Raw genomic sequence first — 22,838 nt, 5'->3', positions numbered from 1 at the left:
ATTTATATTTAATAAAAACTCAATGCGTAAAGATAATTGAGAGTATTAATTTTAATATTTGCATATCTCTATTCTCTCTATTCAATACTATTGGATTTTATATAAATTAAAAACTATAATTTTATATTTTTATTGATCTAAGACATTGTGTATTTTTTTAAAGAATGGAAGCGTGATTCCAAAACGGAATCGTAAGCTTCCAACGTGTTTTTAAAGAGAATATTTTAGAAGCGTTTTGGAAGCGAGATTCCGTAAGCTTCCACAAAGTTCCGATTCTGATTCCGGAGCGGGAAGCGGACGTCCGATGAAGTTTCCATGTGCAACGTAGGTAATATCAAACAAACAAGTCACGTGGATTAATTACTAAAATGTAATTCCAATGGTATAATGTTTTGTTTTCTCTTATGCACACCCTTCTTGTTAGCTTCAGTCTGCTCCAAACCATTAGTACTGCTTCAACTTCAACAGCAATTAATAGCATTTATAGAGACAAAGACAGCGCATGTTTATAGAATTTACAGAAGAATTTACAAGAGAAGAACACCCAAACTGTAATGAATGATGATGTAAAAACACTCCTAATCTCTCTGGCTCTCTCTTGTGTTTTGTTATAAACACCAATAAACCTATGAAAACCCGGGCTAAAGAAAAGAAGTTAATGAGCCAAGTCTTCACTTCCTACACCCACACTTGATTTGTCAACGACTATCCGTACATTGTATTGTTCGTAAACTCGTCCTCTGTTATCTGCCATCACAATCATTCTCGGATTATTGTTTCATTTCATCACTAACTAAAAAGGTAACATTCAAACGAAGTCTCTAAACAATCAGAAAGAAGAAGTTTACCTGAAACGGACGCGTTTGAGATCCCTTGTCCCTCCTGCTAAGGCTGTGAGAGTGATGTACACACCAGGCTCATCTTGTTCAACCCACTCATTTTCATTACGGGGCTCACTTTCTTTCGCTCGAGTGCTGATTCTATTTATCGGTTCCGCAGCATGATTCGCTTGCTGTCGGTAACTTGCGCCATCAAAAACAGGCGTGCTGGTCCCGTTTGAAAACATTGGGACGGTGTTTAGGACGTCAGGATCAGTTTCTCGGCTGTTTGGACGGTTTGGTGTGTTAGACGAAGGGGCAATGTATTCAGGACTAGATCCAAACGAATTAAGAGAAGGAGACTTGATAGTCCGAGCTGATCCAACATGTAATCTTTCAGCCATGTCTTTCAACTGCATGGTTTCCATTGTAAGAATCAGTAAGTTGCATAACAGCATTTCTTCCATTCATTTTAAATAGCACAGAGGAAAGCTTTACCTGAGCGGTAAGTGATTTAATCACATCTTTAGCTGCTTTGCATCTCGCTGTTTCCTCGCCAGCAGTTGCTAGTGCCTCCTTTAGTTGTTTGGTTGTTCTTTCCAGTTCAACTTCTTGAAGCTGTGCCTTTCGTGTAAGAATTTCAACCTGTGATAGTCATTAACTAGTGAATTAGCAAAGAAATCAAATTGAAACGATTGAGAGGACAAATGGTTCCAACTAAACAAAATCCTTGGGGAATATCTTTATACAATTCGAGGAGCATTATCTCACCAAATATTTGGTCCATCTAGGCACACAAGCGATACAGTAAACAAAAAGAAACTTGCTATGATCAACTGTTTGGTCCATCTATGATACTGGTTCGTTATCAACCAGAAACACAACTGGACTATCGTTAAACAAAGTTGCATGATCTCACCAACTATGTTTTCTTCCCATGTGTGAACACAGGAAAGCGTGAAGAATTATGGAATAAGAACCAAGAACCAGAGTGTGTGAAGCAGCTTACTTGAGTTCTTAGCATAACCACCTCCTGGCTTATGTTATCATTGGTTCTCTTAGTATCATCCACGACAATTTTTGGTGTAGTTAGTCCTGAAAGAGTGGGAGTTGGCGTTGTTGAGCGAGCTGGTGGGCTTAGGCGTCTTGATACTGGTGAAGTTGCCCGAGACACAATTCGGGAACCAGGAACAGACGCTGAGAAGAATTTCTTTGATGATCCAAAAGTTGGATTAAAAGACTTGGTTACGTTTAGTGAACCCCTGTGAGAGCCTCCACTTGGTATTGGTGAGACACGACTACTATTAAATTCGTACTTCTTATTCTTCTTGGATTGGCTCTCCACTTGCCTCATGGGCTCCACCAATGAGAATCTAGCTAAATGTCCGTCTGATCTAGAATTCAACTTCTCGTCTCTGTCAACTGCATCTGATCCCTGGTTGACACTTTCTCTTCGACTCAAGGAAGAATGAGATGATGCATCAGCTTCAATGGTCTTTTTCAATTTGTTATAACACTTGTCACACACTCGATATGGTTTGTTCGGGTTCGGTGCCATACAAGCCTTCAGGGACTTTTTATTACTGCAGGAATGGCAAAACACAAGTCCACAGTTATAGCAGTTGTGCCGCTTTCTCTTGAAATTGAAAGGCTGACGGCAACCTGAACACATGGACTGATCCATCCCTGATGCCCACTTGTGAAGACAGACAGCTGCGGTAAAGTTAGAGCCACATGCAATGGTTTTCACCTGTTTATCCTTAAGCGACTCAACCAGTGTTGGGGAGCTTCTATCATCTGCATCCCCATGGCCTAGTCTACCGTTTGATCCTTTTCCCCAAGTGTAAACCTCAGTCTTTGAAGTTAAAACTGCAACATGATAAGCTCCGCAAGCAATTTCTTCGACAAAACTCTTGTGAAGTTTACCTTCAACGCGGGCTGGTAGCTTTCCATCAGTATGTGGGTTTCCGAGCTGGCCATAAACAGGACTACCCACAGTATAGACATGGCCCAATGTTGTTAGTGCAACTGTTAGGCTATGTCCACACGCAACTTGACAAAAATTAGGTTCTACAAGAGCTGCTACACAGGTAGGCACGAGTTTTGGTTCTTTGTCACCATGACCAAGACGATTCTTATCACCATCACCCCATGTGAAGAGCTTTCCTGAGGAGCAGTTACTAGAGCTCGAGCTTCCAACCATAACTTCTACAACTGCGGCTGTGTGCCATATACCACAGGCAGCCCGGACAGTGCGAAGACCTTTCAAGGAGTCTACCTCTCTGGGTATGAAAACACTTTTCCTGTCTCCATGGCCCAAAACACCAAAGGTCCCATCACCAAAAGTGAACAACTGCCCAGCAGAAGTCACAACAGCTGTGTGGTAAGGTCCACAAGCGATAGATGATACATGTATCCCCTCCATCAAAAAATTCACTCTTTTCGGGATCCAGTGGCTGACTTCATTTCCATGTCCCAGAATACCAAAATCTCCTTTACCCCAAGTATACAAATCCCCCGATAGAGAAACTGCACAACTATGGTATTCGCCACATGCTACAAGCTCAATATTAGTGGTACTGAGTGCATCAATAAGCTTTGGATGCTGAACATTGGAATCTACACCATGGCCAAGCCTACCCTCAGATTCCTCTCCCCAGGAAAAACTTTCTCCTTGTTTTGTCACAAGGACAGCATGCTGTTCACCACAAGCAATATTCTGGACATCAAGTACTATAGAAGATTCTAAAGCTTTTGGCACTAAGGAATCCATTTTGATCTCAAACGAACTTCCAACTATATGGTTTCCACCACCCAAAACACCTTCACCTATTCCTTCTCCCCAAATGAAAACGTCTCCTAACGCATCTCCATCATCATGACCAGAGCCATGGCTCGAAGAACTAATAGCACTTGACAGACTAACTCTAAAAGCATCCATACCCATGCCTTTAATGTGACCGTGTATGGTATCCGAGGCTCCGGATGACAAAGAGTGAACTGAGATACTTGCCGGATCTGAAGGAAAATATCCTTTTGGAGGAAGTGCATACAATGTCATGTCTGAAAATGCCTTGCCAATGCCATTCTTAGGCGGGCTCTCATACGGAGTGTGAAGACAATGGTGATTAGAGCCATCCTGAAAGATAACAGAAAATTACCTTAGTTAAGACATGCAGAAATGAAATGGAATAAAAGATGAAATGGACCATTTCATTCTAGTACTTTAAGGAAACTATCATTGCTGCTAAAGGGAGAATGTAAAGGGGAGCTTCTCCGAGTATAAGTCCTGGGACTGTTAGCTTCGGATGGCGTCTCATCACTTCTTGAGTCGGTCCTAAATCTCCGTTGATGGCAACGAGAGATTACGGCTTTTAAACCAGTAAACCACACTTGAGCCTCATCTTTATCCTTGCATATCTATGAAATATAATTCCAACATCTGATTAATGAACTTCCAATCATAACAGATTTAGATTATAACGATTTTAAAGAGAAACTTAGAAACACTAAAAGAAAAACCTCACCAAATCCAATGACCTCTCGTCGTATATTAGCGAAAACGATTGATATTCCTTCTCGGGACGTGGACATCTCTGAAAAATTGGCTGCAAGAGAAACGCAATGGATGGAGGACGTATCAGAATATCACACTAGATATGCAGGATCAAAATGTGCAACAAACAACTAAAGGAAGATTGGCTCTTGCAAATGACATTGTCATAAGAAACAGTACTAGTCTCACGAAACTTATTCTGAACAATTTTAATGCCAGATCAAGAGAGAACTGATTGACATTGTCCACAGGTGTAAAAACTTACAGTGCGCTGGCCAGATATGATCCTAGAAACATGGCTCAGCTTCAAATGTTTCTCTTCCTTCCCCGAGAACCATATCAAAACAGACTCATCCTGAAAGTTAACAGGACAAAGGTGTTTACTTAGACACAGAACAATAAGACCCCACAGACATTAAGCAGCAGAGCCTCGTAAAGAATCCAGAAATAAAAAAAGGAGAGCGGAAAGAGTTAGTTACTCGAAATCCTTACATTAGAAAGGCGAAAAGGACAGAACTTAGGCTTTCCCCTTCTTCCATACTTGAGCAAATAAGCTCCCATTTTCAGGGCAGTGACAGCCTGATAACAAAGAAAATCTCAGAGTAAGAAAAGTAATTAGTTGCAGCTTAGAAACAATGATACAACAAAACATTAAAGAAGAGAATAAGCAGCGGTGGAGGAGACACAAGAATTTCAATCCAACACCATGAACAATGAGCTAAGATAATAGAGATGATCAATACTACATTCTGAGAAACTTGACCTGATATAAAAAAAAAAAACATGAAGTAAAAAGAAAATTCAGGAATTGCATTTTCTTTATGACACAAGCTTGGAGTCTCCAAAAGGTGGACTTTAAGTATAATAATAAATATATAAGCCAAACCTCGTCACTAATTAAGAATCAAGTTCCCAATGTTCAGGTCTCGCCTAAGCTAATAATCTCCTCCTCCAATTCCACAAAAGAAGTAAGAAGCAACGATCAATAGAAAATCATAGAGTGAGAGTATATTATAAACAACCAACGGTGAGCATTAACGATGGACGGACGGACCTGCTCAATATCCCTCGCAACTACAGGATCAGCTCTGCTAAGACCCGACGCCATTTTCAAACCACTAGCAAACCTCGGAGAAATTCACACACTCCGAACAGTAACAGCTAAAGAGCCGCCGCTTAATCAAAAAGATTTAAGTAAATCTGTTGATATGCTTAATTAAGTGAAGAATCTAGAGACGAGGCATATGAATATGATCTTCTACTACTACTCTCAACTCTCAAGTGTATAGCGAGCGAGAGAGAGAGAGAGAGACCAAAAGGCAGATTCTGACTAGAGAAAAAGACGCACACTTTATTTTTCTTCCTTGCAAATAATATTAATTTATTGAGAGCTTTAATATATATAAATCCCTGCTTTACTGTCGTTAATTACGGGTTTATTATACTTGTAAAGGTGTAAGTAATGATCCATACATCGACAAGGAGGAACTTGATATACAGAGTTCTATGGTTTGTACATATACATGATAAATTTATTTTGTATCCGTAATCTGTAATCTCAGTAAATCAGTCACTTTCCTGAAACGCTTTTTTTTTTTTCTTTCTTTGACGAATTTATCTTCTTTCAATCTGCCGGTTCCTTGTATTAGTTTGGAATATTAACTCGTCTAAAAATTAAAACCATCTCATAGACTTTCAAGAGATTTAGAAGATTTCTTTTTCTTTTTAAATAGAATTTTTCATTTTTCATGTCTAACTGTTTTCTATTTTAATAAGGTTAGCCATATGTATGTAAGCTAGTTCTCTCTGGAACTTAGAAAATAAAGATAGAAAGAATAAGTTTTTGGTCTTGTGAAGAAACATTATGGTGGGTACGATTGGCTTCATCGTAATGAGCGCCTTTGTGTTTGGTTTGGTCATCTTGGTCTTTCTCTGGCATTGTGCACGGATTTGGTGTGGCGGCACCCGCAAAGTTGTGCCCCACTAATGGTGGTTGACAACAATTTTAGTTTAACTATTGTTTTGTTTTAAGATGATTTTCTGTGTGTTTTAACGAGCGATGCAATTTTTAGATTACCAGGGGTATAGCCTCCGCGCAAGCGCGAAGCCGGATAAGTTACTGATCGTTGTGTAGTTTTGTGTACGTGATTTTGTCGTTAATTTTTTTCCACTTTTGTTTTTCCGTGTTGTATATAATGGTGATGAACATAACATTTGGAAGTCACACAGTTTGATTAAGTTGATATAAGAATGACTGGCGAATTCATATGCATTATTTTCGTAATGATTTGATCAACCATTAGCGTTATTAGCGCTTTCATGTTCAAAAGATAAAGTTTACGAAATTGTTTAGTATTTACTTAGGTAGTTGTTAATATATAAAACAAATAGTGTAATGAAAAAAATATAAAATTTGAATTCAAAAAATTAAACAATTTATCGAACAATAAATTAAATTATTTTCTTATTTTACCTAAATTAATTTCAAAATATAGAATTGTAATAAACTATTTTTTTTAAAAAAATTAATAACTCTAGAAAAATTTATAAAATTATACGGTTGCAAAATTATTTATTTTTAGAGTTTTACTCGATTTTGTTAAAAATAGTTTATGGTGGACAAAAAAATGTCAGAAATAGATAAACCAAAAAAATACACCACTGACAAATCTTGTATGAGTTAGAACCTGTCGACGTTTCATTAATAATCCAAAATAGAAATAAAATCTCCGAACAGAGAAAACATGCAAGGGAAAAAATATCCAAAGTTTATGATGGAAAACAAAGATAATAGCAGTTTTTAAAATTGCATAGAAAAGACGTTGACGGGCTGGGCTGATAGAAATATAATAGATATTTCCAATCACTCACGGCAGCACTTGCGGTTGTTCTGAGCGTCTGAAATCTCTGGAGGATCTGCTGCAGCACATTCCTCATCGACCTTGTCTCCCAAAACAGACGGGCCCGATGTTGCTATCAATCCTACGTCACCATCACTGCTTGGAAGAATGTTCTCACTGTGCTCCTGAAATACATGAACATGATGACAAGTAAAATTAGACAACCTTGCAATGGTTCTCTATGATGGTATCTTCAGTGATGGTGGAGATAGTGAAGGCACAATGATTGTTATTAATGGCTTCCATCAATTTGAGAGCTCTCCATGTTTTGGGCTAGATCTTGGCAAGTAGCTATGAACACATCAAACACTATGTTGCTGGCATGAGATTTGAATCGACCTAGAGAGCCTGCAACAACATAGACGGTGAGGTTCTTGAGTATATTGAGCTCCACCAAGCCAGCAACATAGTGTTTGTTAATGTCGAGTGTGTCTGGCTTGAACAGTTTGTAGCCTCGTAAATCTAATTGACATGCATCCACAAAATCATTATTTCATCAGCAAAAGTTTCAATCTTGAGTCGAACCACACCACAAACATATAAAATTTTACATCTTGGTGGTACCTGTTGAAAATGGCAGCCGACGTTTCAAAGTGATCTGGATTCTCCTAAGAAGGCTTAAGTTCCATAGCACGTTGGCACGACAAAAGCCATACAATAGGCGCTCTAGTTGTACCATCCTTAAGCTCCGCCTGAGACGTACCTAGCCTTGCAGCCTATGTTAGTCCTAGCAACCAAATAACTTTCCGTTATAGCCGATCATAACAGAGTTTACATCATATTAGTTAATCGGACAACTTCAAAGCGATCAATCAACTTTCACGATCGACCCCATATCGTAGCGATGGATGGTAGTGATTCACACGAACTGGGATAAAACCGTGGATCTCGGAATTCTGCCCAGAGAAACATACGCTTAAAGTTTTAAAACTGATAACTTGAATATTGATTAAACAAATATGGTATATAGTATTCCATAGAAAGTCAAATTGTCAATACCTTTTCCTAGGTACTATGTTCTAGGCAGAGAAAGGTGGCGGGGACAACGACCGATTAAGCAACAACAACACTGGAGGCTGACATCTTTGAAGGTTGGCTAAAAGCTGCGACAGTTCAATTTAGGAGTAATTTAATAAGAGATATGAGTCTCAAGGTTTGTTTGAGGAATTATATATACTGAGACGGATCGTTTCAGAGGTGAAACGGTACCATAACTGATCGTTGGAGATATAGAGAGGTGAAGATGAAAAGTTTTAGAATTTTTTTTGATAAGCTAAAATGGTAACGCTTCGGTTTATCGGTGGAGATAGAGTACTATAAAAATTCTAGATACATATAAAAGAGATTTAGCCCACTTATAAGTTTTATTGGGCCAGAATGCGGATTTTACTAAATAGGTTTCGATGATCAAAGTTACACGTGAGTATTGAAACATTACAGTTATGTGTGGAATCCACTATAAGAAATCTTTCATAAATATATATTAGTTTCGGTAATCAATATACAAAGTATCCTTTAGTTCAGTGGTATAAATGTTGGTGTTTATATCACAGTAACCCGGGTTCGAGCCACATATTTGACATTTTTTCACATTTTTTAAAAGTGGAGCCTACTTACCTGCTGACGTGTCGCATCAGGAGTGATGAAACTGACTCATTATAATGTAGAATATTAGTTTCGGTAATCAATGTACAAAGTATCATTTAATTCAGTGGTATAAATGTTGGTGTTTATATCACAGTAACCCGGGTTCGAGCCACAGATTTGATATTTTTTCACACTTTTTAAAAGTGGAGCCCACTTACCTGTTGACGTATCGCATCAGGAGTGATGAAACTGGCTCATTATAAGGTAGATTATTCTGTCGAATAGCATACGATAATGTAACTGGAGATTTTCAGTTTATTTATTTAATAAAATTATATTTTTGTGTTTACATACTGTTCAACTTTAAAGTATATATGTTTGATGTTGTAACTTTTAGTTCTTTAGAAAGTCATATTTCTTTTATTTTCGTATGCTCGGACCACAAGTAATTTAATTTGAATTTAGAGTTATAGTAAAACTAATAATGGACTTAGAACATTATTATCCCTAAACTCTTTAAAGGGTCTCTTAATTAATTTTTAATAGTTTTTAAAGTGTAAAAGTGAGTTAAGAGACTTAGAAAACATTTGAACATTTAAATGGTTTATTGCAAGTCTCTTAATTATGAACATTTAGGTGATTTATTTCACTCTGTTCATTGAAATCTTGAAGCTGTTTAAAAAAAAAAAAGAGTCACGGATTAGAAGAGATGTAATGTTGATTTTCTAGGCGTGAATATGTGAAACTAGTGCAGGATTCATGGTCGGTGGAGTCTAAAAGCAAGTTAAAGGAACGTCTAAAAGTTGAAAAAATCAAGTTTAATTTGAAAACCATCTCTCTCTCCATTTCACACGTGGGCGGTGTGGGCCAATCCAACCAACAACCATATTCAGACCACACAAAATGGCGAAATAATATCAGTAGTTTTGAAAACAGGGGAAAGAGATGAGCCAAAATTAATACAGTATCCCCCCACAAAGGAAGTAATCCCTCTGATTTTTTAAAGATGGATGTTCTAGAGAAATATTTTGTTTCCAAAAGATGTATTTTTCATGTTTTCAAAACATATTTAGTCAACTAATAATAAAAAATTGTGTGTTTAAAAAATATTAATTACATTTCTTTTAATTCTATTGGTTTAAAAATATAAAAAATATTAAGTTACAAAAAATTATGCATTAATAACTAAGTTTTAATATGGTTTCTTAATAAGTGTGAAAATCCTATAACATTCGTGTTTAAAAACAGAGGGAGTATATAATAATAACATTGGTCCGTCCTTTTTCTCGAAAGAATTATTAATAAACGCAGAGGTAGACAGACACACACACAAACAAATCTAAGAAAAATGGCAAACAGTGGTGAAGGTAAAGTGGTGTGTGTAACAGGAGCATCTGGTTACATCGCTTCTTGGCTCGTCAAGTCCCTCCTTAGCCGTGGCTACACCGTTAAGGCATCCGTCCGTGACCCCAGTAAGTACCCTCCTCTCTCGCAGATTCCTCTAGGGCTCAGAGATTTTGATCCAAGTCTATGAGAATGAAAGTTTAGATTTTGATTGGTACAACTTTTAACTGTGAGCTTGGATTCTCGTTTTGTAATTGTGTGGATAATTCTCACTTGTTTGGTGTGTTTCTCAAAGTTACATCTCAAAGATTGATGCTTGTTACATATCAAAGTTTTGTCCTTTATTGTAATTTCGTTGTTGATTCTTACATGATCCATCCTTTTAGGTGATCCGAAAAAAACACAACACTTGCTTTCCTTGGATGGTGCAAAGGAAAGACTTCACTTGTTCAAAGCAGACCTTTTGGAAGAAGGATCTTTCGACTCAGCGATTGATGGATGTGAAGGAGTTTTCCACACTGCTTCCCCGTTTTATCATGATGTCAAAGACCCACAGGTTTTGTTATTTATCCCCTCAAACACTTGCTGTGGATTGTGATGATGATCTTAATAACTTGTTATCCCCTTTTTTTTTAGGCTGAACTTATTGATCCTGCTGTTAAGGGAACACTTAACGTTTTGAATTCGTGCACCAAAGCATCTTCTGTCAAAAGGGTTGTTGTTACCTCCTCCATGGCAGCCGTTGCTTACAATGGTAAACCACTCACACCTGATGTAACCGTCGACGAGACTTGGTTCTCTGATCCAGAGGTTTGCAAGACTTCAAAGGTGTGTTTTAGTTTTGAAGAATGCAACCTTTGTGATCTTGTTATCTCCTATAGACTTAGTCTCTTTCATTGTGCTATATAAATGCTAGCTCTTGATTCTTGGAACAAAAGAGTAACCTAATCATCCAACTTGTCTGCAATGGATTCAGATGTGGTATGTTCTCTCCAAGACCTTGGCGGAAGATGCTGCTTGGAAGTTCGCTAAAGAGAAAGGCTTGGACATTGTTACGATCAACCCAGCAATGGTGATTGGCCCTCTTCTACAGCCAACTCTCAACACAAGTGCTGCTGCTATACTAAACTTTATTAATGGTAAGAGAAATGTTAAAACCATTTTTTGCAAATGTTAGAGATCTATCTCATTTGTGTTTATTTAATTCGCATACGCAGGTGCAAAGACATTCTCTAACTCAACTTTTGGATGGGTTAACGTAAAGGACGTAGCCAATGCGCACATCCAAGCATATGAGGTCCCTTCAGCTAATGGACGTTATTGTATGGTCGAGAGAGTCCTTCACCACTCTGAGATTGTGAACATTCTGCGTCAGCTTTACCCAAATCTCCAACTCCCTGAAAGGTAAAACATCTTTAAATATAACCACTGATCTGGTTCATGTTCTGTTTCTAAAGATGTTGTTTCATATGCAGTTGTGCCGATGAGAATCCGTTTGTTCCGACGTATGAAGTGTCCAAGGAGAAAATAAAGAGCCTTGGCATAGACTATATACCCTTCGAAGTTAGCATCAAGGAGACCGTCGAGTCCTTGAAGGAGAAAGGTTTCATTAACGTCCGAGCAAGCATTTGAGCCTACCGGCTTCAAACAAATAAGGAAAAAAAATATTTGGAACATGTCATTTCATGGAGAGATTAGTATGTTGTCGTCGTACTTTGTTGTTGCCTTGTTGGTTCCATCAAAACTTAAAATGAATTAAGCAATAATTATTGTGATCTTCTGACACTTCTATCAGTTTATGACAAGAGCTTTCATCATCATGGTTTTCATTATGATCGTATTATCATGATAAACTTTGAAACTTTCAGATACTTTCAAATGTCAAAGAAGACATGCTCTCGATAGACAGACAATATTAAAAACAATAGTACTTTTGGAGTAACTAAAGTATCCAATCCAGACAATGTTGAAAACAATAGAAAAACAATAAGTCAGAAAATCTAAGATAACATATTCATATCGTACATAGCTGTCTATTCAAGTAAACTAAAGCATTTGAAAACCCTGAATCTACAAATTATTGTGGAAACCAAAGAAAAAAAAAACGACAACTTTTTTTGCAAAGAATACTGCTTTCTCTTTTTTTACTTTCTTTAAAGAGATACAGAAACATAACCTTTACTGCTTTTAAAAAGACCATGACTTTCTCAGTTCTCGCCTTCTAACTGCAATGAACCGTCTCTCATCAACTTGAGACTCAAACTGTTGAATCTTTCCCTGGAATACTGTCTCGATGCTTTCCTCCAGTCTGTCCCAGCTTTCATCATCGCTGCAAACTCTTCATAGCTTATTCGTCCATCCTAATCACCAAGAAGCAAAACAAAAAAAAAAAAAGATCAAGAGAAGACTTGTAAACTCCTACTAACCACCAAACTAGTAGCTTCACCATAAAAGAACCATTCAAGACTTTGGAGTTACCTTGTCGGTGTCAACATCTTGCATGATGGCTGCAATAACTTCCTCACTGCTAGTATCCTCCTCATCATTTAAAGCCTGCCGCAGCTCCTCAATCTCTATGTAATCGCTCTGGTTCTGGTCGAAAAAGCTAAAAGCCTTGTGCAAATGCTCGTCGTTCGCCATCTTCTTAAGATGCACAGAGACAGCCACAAACTCTCCATAATTTAAAGTCCCGTCCCCATCTACATCAGCCTGCACACCAAAATATATGTTGCTTGGTGAAGGCAATAATACATAGAAGAAACAAAAACTGAAGTATTTTCTTACAGCTTCCATCAAAATCTGTAGATCAGCATCAGCCATCTGCTGCTGTCCGAGTTTATGAAGTCCATGTTTAAGCTGCTCGAGGTTTATCTTCCCCGTTTTGTTACTGTCCATCATCTCAAACGCTTCCTTTATTCCAGCTACTTCCTCTACTGATAAATGTTCGGCTATCACCTGAAAAGAAGTGAAAAGAAGTTTCAGTCTTCAAAATAAACAGAACTAAGGACACCAAGCTGAACGGAGTCACTACCCGTAGAGCTCGTTTCTTGAGCTTATTCATAACAGAAAACTGTTTGAGCCTTGCTTTCACAGTCTCCCCGAGGGAAACATTTGGAGCCTTCTTTGCATTTTGTATCCAAGGATGTTCTGCAAATAGAAGTCCATAAGCAATAGATTTTGGAAGCGCAGAGGTAAATAGCAAACACATACCGAGTACTTCTGCAGCAGAAAGGCGTTTTTTGGGGTCAGGTTCGAGCATCTTTCTCACAAGGTCTTTGGCAGTGTCAGAGACTCTTGGCCATGGATCCCTCTTGAAGTCAATGACTGACCTAATGATCGCCTGAGCCACCCCTTGCTCAGTCTCTTTACAAAATAAATAAACAAATATCAAGAGAAGAAACTCAAAAAAAAAATGAAAGAAGAATCAGAAGATAAGCAAATAAATCTTAAAAAAAAGAGGTCACTACTGTTGAATCTAGTTGTTCTGCAGTAAATCATTCTATTCATCCATTGAAACTAAGATGGATCATAACAAACCTGCCCAAAAGGGAGGGACACCACAGAGGAGAATATAAAGGATGACTCCAGCACTCCAGATATCAACCTCAGGTCCATAGTTTCGCCTAAGCACTTCTGGTGCCATGTAATAAGGACTCCCAACAATTTCATTAAACCCCTCACCTGTTACAAATTCAAAAAAACAAAAAAAAATAAAGTAGAGGAAACATAACCAAAAATATCTATTGAAATATTATATAATCTATACCAGGTCTAAAGAAGACTGACAATCCAAAATCAATAGCTTTAAGTGGCGACGTCTCTTTTTTATTAGCAAATAGAAAGTTCTCCGGCTTAAGATCCCTATGCATCACTCCATTCTTATGACATACCTGCAATTCCAAAAAGGTAGAAAGTTATAATCATCATCACAAGCGTTACACTATAAGAGGAGACTTACGCCACTACGAACCTGAACAACTTCAAGAATAGTCTTCATAACAGCAGCAGCAGCACGTTCAGTATAATGACCTCTCGCAACAATCCGATCAAACAGCTCACCACCTTCACACAACTCCATCACTATATGCACCGCGTCATCATCCTCAAAGGCATCCTTAAGCGAGACTATATTAGGATGCTTAGGCATATGCTTCATTATCTCAACCTCTCTCCTAACATCCTCTATATCCACAGCCGTTCTAAGCTTCTTCTTGGATATAGACTTGCACGCATACTTCTCGCCGGTGTTGATATCAGTGCAGAGGTAGGTGATACCGAACTCTCCACGACCAACCTCGCGGCCAAGATCGTACATGAGGGTTATGTCATGTCCTGTTGGATCTTTTAAAACGGAGAGCTTGAAGCCGGTTGTTGTAGTGTAGGCTTCGCTGTAAAAAGGGTTGTTTTTGGTCTTTGGTTTGGCGTCTTTGGACTTGGTGTCGGAACCAGGGGTTGCACAACAGTTTCCCATATCTGAGATTTCATCAACAAGCAATCAAGAAATCTTGAAACTTTATCTAAGAAAAAGTTTCCAAATTTAGAAAGGAGGGGGGACTCTCTCTAACTAATCCCAGATCTGATGAAGGGAAACAGACAAAACAAAAAATGAATGTGTAATCTACCAAATGAAATTAACATATAGAATCTGAAGAGAAGACAAGAAAGCCCTATGCTTTGAATAAACACAGACCTGAGAGCTGAAGCGGCGAGAGAATGAAAAAGGGGATGGTGAATCGGCGGATGCAACAGGGGGGAATGAGAAGTGGCAGGGAGAAAGGAGGAGAAGAAGGAGAAGAGTCAAAGTCTCCCTCTTTCTCGCTAAGTGAGCAGCAAAAGGGACTCTCTTTAGTTTTTTTTTCTCTCTTCTCTCTCTCTCTCTATTGAGGAGGAATCAGCGGATAACCCATTGCTCTCTCTCTAGTCTCACACGGTGAGCCTTGTGTTTTCTCTTTTTTTTATTGTTTCTCTGCCCTCCTCACTAATCCCCTTCTTAAAATATATAATTAATGATGAAAGACTTTTGGATAGCATTCACATACAGTACGTACGTTACCGTATGCGTGTTATAGCCACATAGTATTATTCACTTTATTACAAACTAATTAAGTGTTAATTTTAGATGACTTACAATAATCGACATCAGACTTTCTGTTGGTAAACTAATCACTGTTATTTTTATGTGTTTAAAATCTATATTATAATAGAAGCGCGCCACGTCATCGTTTTGTGGACTCCATTTTTAAAATGTGTAAAAAAATGTCAAGTTCATGGCTCAAATCCGGTTTATTGAGATATAAACACTAACATTTATACCACTAAACTAATTGATACATTTGTACATTGATAGTCGAACCTAATATATATTTATGAAGGTCGGAAGCTCTTGCTTCTTCGGCTTCCTCTGAGGGTCGGACCTACAAGTGTGTTATGGGTTTCATTTTTAAATGGGATTCATCACGTTATATGAAAAAAGGCTTAAGTTTGCAACAATTATGGTTTTTCTATATTGTAAACTGTTGTAGTTTAATATGGGTTCTTTTCATCATTGTCTCAAACAAGTCTGAGTTACAGAGTTGCGCCGTGTGTATGTTCGTAATCTATTTTTTCACCGGTAAACTCTTCATGTCCCCATCTTAAATCGCTTGATCATAAATGTTCCTGATTTGTAGCCCCTCTATAAACCATATAGATATGATTCTCATCTTTGATGAACCCAATCTGCATCTCCACAAAACTCTTTGATTCCTCTTAGCTTTAATCATCTTCTAGAAAATGTTTCTCTCTACCTCTCCAGTTCGTCAAACCGGCGTCCCGGCGTCCGTCACTCAACCTTCGAGTCTCTCCGTCTTGGTCTTAGTAGTCAGAGCATAGCCTCTGGCTTCCTCCGCTTCTGGGATTCCCTGAACTTCAAGAAAGACAGGGAGTTTGTGGGAATCACGGTTCTTTTCCTCGATGAAAAGGTAAGTTAATCTTCGATCTATCACACTTATTTAACATAATTGTTTTAATTTATTTCCTAATTCTTTGTTGGATAATACTATTTGCAGATTCCGTGATTCATGGGTTTACTCCCGTCGGACGTGCTAATCATTACATGCTATCTTTGAAAGCAGATTCCATTGTGAAAGTCGATCGTTTTGAGGTTGCTAGGTGCTCCAAGTGATTGCGAACACAAACCTAGAAATTGGTAAACATAGCATATTTGGCAGCTCCAAGCAAGATTACAATCAGGCAAATTCAAGTGGAATGACATACCAACAACTGAAACTGGTAATTAGTCAACAACTTATCCCATATTTTCCTTATCTGAAAAAATCTACTGTGTTTCTGATCTATTTTTTCATCTACGCAACTTTAGCCTCTGTCATAGATAGCTCTCTCCCAAGAATTGCATTGACTATGGTTTCCGGGAAGAAAAAGATCTTGCTCCTGAAAAAAGACCGTGACAACCCTGTTGTAAGATTTTAGTTTGTGCAGAACAAAAAACCTTGATTTATTTTCTATTTAGTATAGTGATAGTTGTTGACAATCATTAGTTATTTGCCAATATGTTTTTTATGCGGCATTTCAGAACTCTCCATTCCAAGCGGAACAGCAGACGGAAGCTAATTTTTCTGGAAGCTCCTCGACTTCAAGACAGAATCAGAAGATAGATGTTAGTGGGAGGTTAATCAAGGGAATACTTCAGAGAAGTGAGACGGTCTAGCCAGACTTCATCTTTTGTACAGCCTGAGCAAAGAGTGGAACCCACAAAACACGAGAGAAGAAAAAACAAAACACGAAATTAACATATTCAGATCTTCTCTCTTGCATGTCTAACATCTGGTGCCGACGAAACTCAACACCCACGGCAGACGAAGCTGATGCAAGTAAACCTCTCATCAATCATGCTTAAAATCAATCTACGCTTTTCAATCTCACAAACTAAGAAAAAATTTTACCTACATGAATCGGAAAATTAGTGCCCACATTCCCGACATAGAGAAAAAAAAGAGTTGAAGTCCTAACAGTTTTTTCAGTATTAGACTAAACCACAGATTCAAGGCCCAATTATTTTGAAACTCTAACATTTTAAATCCAAATTTATTATCTTTTTACATGCACTATTTGATTTATATACAAACAACTACCTAAGTAAACACTAACAAGTTTCATCACCCTCAATTTTGAACATATAAGATATAAAAATATCAACATATGATTCCGTCGTTCATTCTTATATCAAACTCATCAACCTATGTAATATCCAAAGTCTCATCAATCACATTATAGACAAAAAAAACAATAAAATCCCGTAAACAAAGCTATACAATACACCCATAATGTAGCCGACTCCGCGCTTGCGCGGGGACTATGCACCTAGTCAATCATAAAAGTTGGTTTGTCAACGATTGTGTATAGTCCATCTTATAAATTATATAAAATTGTATTATAATACTAGTTAGCTATAACAATAATAAGTATAATCGGTCAATCATATGTTACACGTTTCTCAAATTCTTATGGAAGAAATAAATATTTGTGATGAATTCGTCACTTGTTAAAACAAGTTTCATATTTTGAAAAATAAATAAGAAATAAGATAAATCGTTGAACAACCAAATAGAAAAAATATTTTATTGTTGGTTGGAAGTGAGTTGCCTTTCTATGCTTTTTTGTCAACGGAGGTGAGTTGCCTAATTTGATAGAAATCGACTTATCAGAAAGCAAGACGTGGAATCAGTGCAGACCAACCGGGATCCTCTCTGGTGTACACTCCCATGTCTCAATCAAGTCAGATCAGACTAGTAGTGTAAAAGCCACAACGATTCTCCAACTTTCACGAGTGGTAACTAAATATTCTACTATCAAACATCCTAAAGTAAAGTAAGCTTCTTTTTTTTAGCTCAGCTCCGTTACGGACCCATTCTTGTGGCCGGCCCATAAGTGAACAATACCAACCAGTGAGTCTGTCTGGAAAACATACCTTTCTGTCTGTCTGTCTCCTCCACTGAAAATGGCTTGTGGGTTTTGCTCGCTGCGTCCCACTCTCACTTCCTTATTCTCGTCCCACGCTCTTGCGCTTGCGCCCACTCCACACTGGCGTTCGAGCTCCCTGCGTATCTCCCGCGCTTTATCAGCTACAACTCTTCTAATTACCTCCTCCTCCTCCTCCTCCTTCTTCACGTGGGATGACGTCTTCGAGATCGGTCGGAAAGAGTCTGCGTCTCCTCAAAACGGCTCCTCCGATCTCACAGGGTTTCTCGAGAAAATCGACCGCTGCAATCGCGGATCCGTAAGTCAACTGAAACTGCATAAAAACGTTAGCTTTCATCTTTTCTTCGAATAAAGTTGGAAACTTTATTGCCACACTTTCCAGGAGAAGTTAGTTGAGTTCATACCCTTTGTCATAGAGGAACAAATCGTTGGTTATATCCATAAAGGGTAAACCTTTACTCTCTTTTGCTTCAGTGATTCTAAACTTTCGTTATCTAATTTGATTGCTCTCAAGTGGTTTGCATATACAACATTGAAAACAGATTTACGGAGTACTTGAGGGAGTTTCAGGATACATTCACGTTTTCACAAAATGGTTGCCTTGGTGGTGACTATGTAACGCTTAGTGTGATGTTCGAAAAACCTGAAGATAGAACAAGAGCTGTTGCAGATGTGATCAGGATCTTGGGTGACAAAGGTATCATTCCAGGAATACGTAATGAGGTATAGAGGTCCATGTTTGTTATTTTTGATCTTTTGAACTCTTGAATGATGCTTATTGTTTTTTTTTATTCACCAGCTGTATCCTGTGAAACCATCTTTTAATGCCCCCGCCGTTTTTTCGCTAGAGCGTGCTGCTGCTCCTTATTTTGGATTAAAGGTAAAACCAAATTGTTTCAGCTTGTGTGCCATGTTCTTTTGCCTTGCTTGTGTTACGCTAGTGATGTTATGAACTCTGTTCTTTTCTGATTGAATCATGCCTCTTCTTGTTATCTGATTCAGGGATACGGAGTTCACATGAATGGGTATGTAGAAAGAGATGGACAGAAGTCTCTATGGATAGGAAAGAGAAGTCTCACAAAATCTACTTATCCAGGGATGCTTGATCATCTTGTTGCTGGAGGATTGGTAAGCTTTTTCTCTTCATCTTATACTCTTGTTCATGGCTTGTTAGAAAGTATGTACTAGTGATTATAAATTCTGATTTTGAGGGAACCAAACCGTATAGCCTCACGGGATTAGCTGCGGTGACAATCTAGTCAAGGAATGTGAAGAGGAAGCTGGTATATCCAAAGTCATTGCTGATAGGTTTAAGACATCCTCCTCCTCAAGTCTTTTAGCAATATCATGTGTATAGTAGCTCTACCTGTTGTTTTCTTTATTAAAGGGCGATAGCGGTTGGTGCTGTTTCATACATGGATATAGATCAGTACTGTTTCAAACGTGATGTGCTGTTTTGTTATGATTTGAAACTCCCTGAAGATTTTGTTCCAATAAATCAAGGTAAGGGCTAATCACTAGTAACTAGTAAGGCGTACATCCTGAATTGCGTTTCAGAGAGAAGTGCTTTTCTCATAGCATTGTTGTTGAAAATTACATTGCAGATGGAGAAGTGGAGAGCTTCAAGTTGATTCCAGTAGCACAAGTTGCCAATGTGATTAGGGAGACTAGTTTTTTCAAGGCGAACTGTTCCCTTGTCATTATTGACTTCTTGTTTCGCCACGGGTGCTAACTCCTATCTCCCCACAAATTACTTATGTTTACTTCAAATCTGATCTCTGACGCCAGATCATTATATGAGGATTTGGATAAGGGATATGTATAAATGAAAAAGGCTGTACATGTTCAGGACTTTGCATAGTATATTCACAACACTGTTAAATTCTATCATGCAGGTTTATCAGACCAGAATCATCTGGTTACTTGGATCTATACAGAAGCTTGAGGAATGGGGATTGCTCATAAGGATGCTACTATCTTTTTTTGCCTATCTGATGTTTGTAAGTAAAAATCTCACTCTATAGATTACTATTACATACCCTGACTATCTCATAGGCTCATTGATTGATTTATCTTTCCGCATTTTGTTTCTTGAGTCACTTCAGGTGCCTTCATGAACTTACCACCAATCCAAAAGTCCAACTAAAATTCATGTATACTACAAATGAGCAAAACCAACAGAGATGGTCCAGATGGTTAAAGTTACTTGCCCAAAGAGTCTAAATGACAATACTCCATTTGATTAACGATGATTGTTGCTTTTTATATATATTTTACCTCTGTATTGTCTGCATGACCTAACAGCCTTTTCCAGAACGATACAAAGTTGGTAATAATAATAAAATTGGAGAAAATGGCCCGCATGTAACGGTACACCGTTGCTTGAGATCCAAGTTTAGAAATTTACCTATATCTGCTCAAATAGGATCGTGTATCCCAAACATTTATAGACTATAAATCAAAAGTGGAGTTTTTTCAATAGAAGTCGTCTTGATCATCATCATCATCATCATGAACGCCTTCGTCAATGTTTAAGAACCTCTTTCTTGTAGACCAAGCAATATCTATTTATGGAAAAGAGGGAGGCATGTCACTCTCTGATTAATCAATCAATCTCAATGTTCTTTCTTTTTCTATCCAAATCATATCATTCATTCTTGAGTTAGCATGATGTTTTCCCGAGATGTTAAGGTTCCATCAGTTGATGCGCATTTCTAGAATCGGGAAACTTAACCGATGCAATCTCAACAAGTCCTTTTTACTTTTTAATGTTTGTTTTTTTTTTTTTTTTTTTTTTTGGTTCCTAAAGCAAACTATATGTTTACCTAACGAGGTTTAAATAAATGGGTATGTGCAGAATAATACTGGATGGAATCCAGTTCCACAGTTCGGAGGGTGGGACCAAAAAGGATCAGACGAAACAAACTACTCTGTTGTGTTCTCAAAAGCTCGAGCTAACAGGAAGCTGAACAAAGGTGGTGTCAGACATTCTAGTTTGGGAAGCGAACAAGAACTCATGGCTAGTGCTCGTCGTCATCACTACCATCAACAACATCTTCACCATCACCGTGAAACCCAAGACGATGACCCTGTCATGGTAACACCTCTCTCTCCTCATCTCTCTACTATACTTACCATTCGATGTGGATTCTTTGGTTCGCATATAATCACCCTGTGATGGTCCTTTTCCCCTTAGCCAACCCGCATGGATCATCATAAAGTGTGGTATAAACAATTATATTAAATATTATTTTTATGTTAAAATTAAATATTTTGAATTACTTGTACAATAATATGGATTATTTATAATCGAATATTTATTTTTAGTCTATCTAAATCTTGCCTAAAATATATATATTTCAAATATTTCTAAAATATATTTAACCATTTCAGTTACTATTAATTATTTTCAACAAAAGAATCTATTTATATTAATGTTTATAATTAAATATTATTTTCTAATGTACAAAATTTTTGCCACATGGCCTATATCTAATCAAAACATTTAAAATATTATTACATTTGTGAAACGATTTCGTGTTAAAAAATATTACTCAAATATATCAATGAGTCAATATTTGTTAAAGATTTAGTATATCGCACAAATCAATATTTTTTTTGCAGCATGTAAACTATTTAATTATTGTGTTTATAAACATTTTAAAATATGATAAATGTTTAAAATATTAAATAATAAATATTTAAATAATATTCATGTATATAAAATGAAAATAAGTATCCGCACGGACGTGCAGGTCAAGCTCTAGTAATAGACTTAAAACACACAATTGTGCTTGCTTGCATGATCGTATTTTTTTATTGTGTTGTACAATTATAAAAGTAACAAAAATTCAAACAAAACAAGAGAACCGCAATTTCACTATATATATACATTTTGGTAGCTAGCATGCTGTCTCCGTCTTAATATTGTAAAACCTATATATGTAGAGTATTAGTCGTCTCGCTAATATTGGTAATTTAATTGCCATGCAGAAGAAGAAGAGGATCTTGACCTACATTAATTGTTGTATCAGGCCAAACTAGGGCCTTTGTTCCACTACTTTGCAATCTTTTCTCTCATGAGTTTGTAGCAAAAAAAAAATGTCTCTCAAGTGTGTAAAGACGTTAGTGTGACGTTTCTGTAAATGTATGTGCACCACCTATTAAGATGCTCCCGCTTTGAGTATACATTTTGAGTTCTGCCTTCACGATATGAGAACAAAACAATATTAATCATATTTCTATAAATATTGTACTATTATATATGAACCATGTTTATATATTATATGTCAAGTTTGCAAGTAGATTTCACAGTAGATATCTCTCCGTCTTGAATATTGTAAAATGCATCCTAAAACCAAAATAGGAACAAGTTTTTAGCTCGTGAATTTCAAAATGAACGGCATTCGAACACCTGTACTGGACGATTTGTATCAAGAGTTTTTTCAAAGAAAGTTTTTCATACATATATGATATATTAATATCTTAGTGAGAAATTTTAAAAATTTGAGAGATCCATTCTTTCAAATTTTCGAAAGACTTTTCTATTATAATACTCTCTCCGTTTTAGATAGATTCATATTCTAAAAAAAATATTGTTTCAAAAAGATACATATTTTACCTTTTCAATGAATTATTTAATGAAAATTTGTAAGT

The 22,838-nt window shown here is 37.3% G+C and overlaps 5 protein-coding genes across 10 annotated transcripts; 3 read left to right on the top strand and 2 right to left on the bottom strand.

Annotated features, from left to right (window-relative positions):
- Nucleotides 1-460: 460 nt before the first annotated feature.
- On the bottom strand, nt 461-5,726 carry LOC106367877 (PH, RCC1 and FYVE domains-containing protein 1). 3 transcript variants are annotated; one of them, XM_048769004.1, is made up of 10 exons: nt 5,261-5,725; nt 5,118-5,137; nt 4,867-4,953; nt 4,640-4,729; nt 4,346-4,426; nt 4,044-4,238; nt 1,828-3,957; nt 1,317-1,463; nt 849-1,231; nt 461-747 (listed from the first exon to the last, which is right to left on the bottom strand). In XM_048769004.1, the coding sequence occupies exons 3-10, from the start codon at nt 4,933-4,935 to the stop codon at nt 744-746; spliced, it is 3,099 nt and encodes a 1,032-aa protein (XP_048624961.1). In that variant the 5' UTR covers nt 4,936-4,953; nt 5,118-5,137; nt 5,261-5,725; the 3' UTR covers nt 461-743. The 3 variants fall into 3 exon arrangements, with proteins under 3 accessions (XP_048624961.1, XP_013663194.1, XP_048624960.1); XM_013807740.3 differs by lacking the exon at nt 5,118-5,137 and having other exon boundaries at nt 5,429-5,726; XM_048769003.1 differs by lacking the exon at nt 5,118-5,137.
- Nucleotides 5,727-9,868: 4,142 nt separating this feature from the next.
- On the top strand, nt 9,869-12,022 carry LOC106367884 (phenylacetaldehyde reductase-like). Its single transcript, XM_013807748.3, has 6 exons — nt 9,869-10,333; nt 10,592-10,761; nt 10,842-11,033; nt 11,182-11,344; nt 11,423-11,609; nt 11,681-12,022. The coding sequence occupies exons 1-6, from the start codon at nt 10,210-10,212 to the stop codon at nt 11,835-11,837; spliced, it is 993 nt and encodes a 330-aa protein (XP_013663202.1). The 5' UTR covers nt 9,869-10,209; the 3' UTR covers nt 11,838-12,022.
- A 96-nt stretch (nt 12,023-12,118) lies between these two features.
- On the bottom strand, nt 12,119-15,177 carry LOC106367882 (calcium-dependent protein kinase 8-like). 2 transcript variants are annotated; one of them, XM_013807746.3, is made up of 9 exons: nt 14,896-15,177; nt 14,176-14,678; nt 13,972-14,095; nt 13,743-13,886; nt 13,416-13,568; nt 13,237-13,352; nt 12,990-13,160; nt 12,684-12,914; nt 12,119-12,565 (listed from the first exon to the last, which is right to left on the bottom strand). In XM_013807746.3, the coding sequence occupies exons 2-9, from the start codon at nt 14,674-14,676 to the stop codon at nt 12,413-12,415; spliced, it is 1,593 nt and encodes a 530-aa protein (XP_013663200.1). In that variant the 5' UTR covers nt 14,677-14,678; nt 14,896-15,177; the 3' UTR covers nt 12,119-12,412. The 2 variants fall into 2 exon arrangements, with proteins under 2 accessions (XP_013663200.1, XP_048624959.1); XM_048769002.1 differs by having other exon boundaries at nt 14,176-14,781; nt 14,896-15,174.
- A 2,857-nt stretch (nt 15,178-18,034) lies between these two features.
- Nucleotides 18,035-20,536, top strand: LOC106367876 (nudix hydrolase 20, chloroplastic). 2 transcript variants are annotated; one of them, XM_013807737.3, is made up of 10 exons: nt 18,035-18,480; nt 18,565-18,629; nt 18,725-18,905; nt 18,982-19,062; nt 19,185-19,310; nt 19,411-19,490; nt 19,570-19,685; nt 19,787-19,907; nt 20,078-20,182; nt 20,288-20,536. In XM_013807737.3, exons 1-9 carry the CDS (start codon nt 18,202-18,204, stop codon nt 20,145-20,147), a joined length of 1,119 nt encoding a protein of 372 aa, XP_013663191.1. In that variant the 5' UTR covers nt 18,035-18,201; the 3' UTR covers nt 20,148-20,182; nt 20,288-20,536. The 2 variants fall into 2 exon arrangements, with proteins under 2 accessions (XP_013663191.1, XP_013663190.1); XM_013807736.3 differs by having other exon boundaries at nt 20,279-20,536.
- An 85-nt stretch (nt 20,537-20,621) lies between these two features.
- On the top strand, nt 20,622-22,390 carry LOC106363480. Of its 2 annotated transcripts, none has more exons than XM_022707514.2 (3): nt 20,622-20,767; nt 21,040-21,279; nt 22,176-22,390. In XM_022707514.2, exons 1-3 carry the CDS (start codon nt 20,753-20,755, stop codon nt 22,224-22,226), a joined length of 306 nt encoding a protein of 101 aa, XP_022563235.1. In that variant the 5' UTR covers nt 20,622-20,752; the 3' UTR covers nt 22,227-22,390. The 2 variants fall into 2 exon arrangements, with proteins under 2 accessions (XP_022563235.1, XP_022563234.1); XM_022707513.2 differs by having other exon boundaries at nt 20,697-20,952.
- Nucleotides 22,391-22,838: the final 448 nt, after the last annotated feature.

Source organism: Brassica napus, chromosome C9, assembly GCF_020379485.1.
Source record: "Brassica napus cultivar Da-Ae chromosome C9, Da-Ae, whole genome shotgun sequence".
Classification (NCBI taxonomy): Eukaryota; Viridiplantae; Streptophyta; class Magnoliopsida; order Brassicales; family Brassicaceae; genus Brassica; species Brassica napus.
The sequence above is the reverse complement of the archived record's forward strand: the minus strand, read 5'-3'. Positions and strand labels throughout refer to the sequence as shown.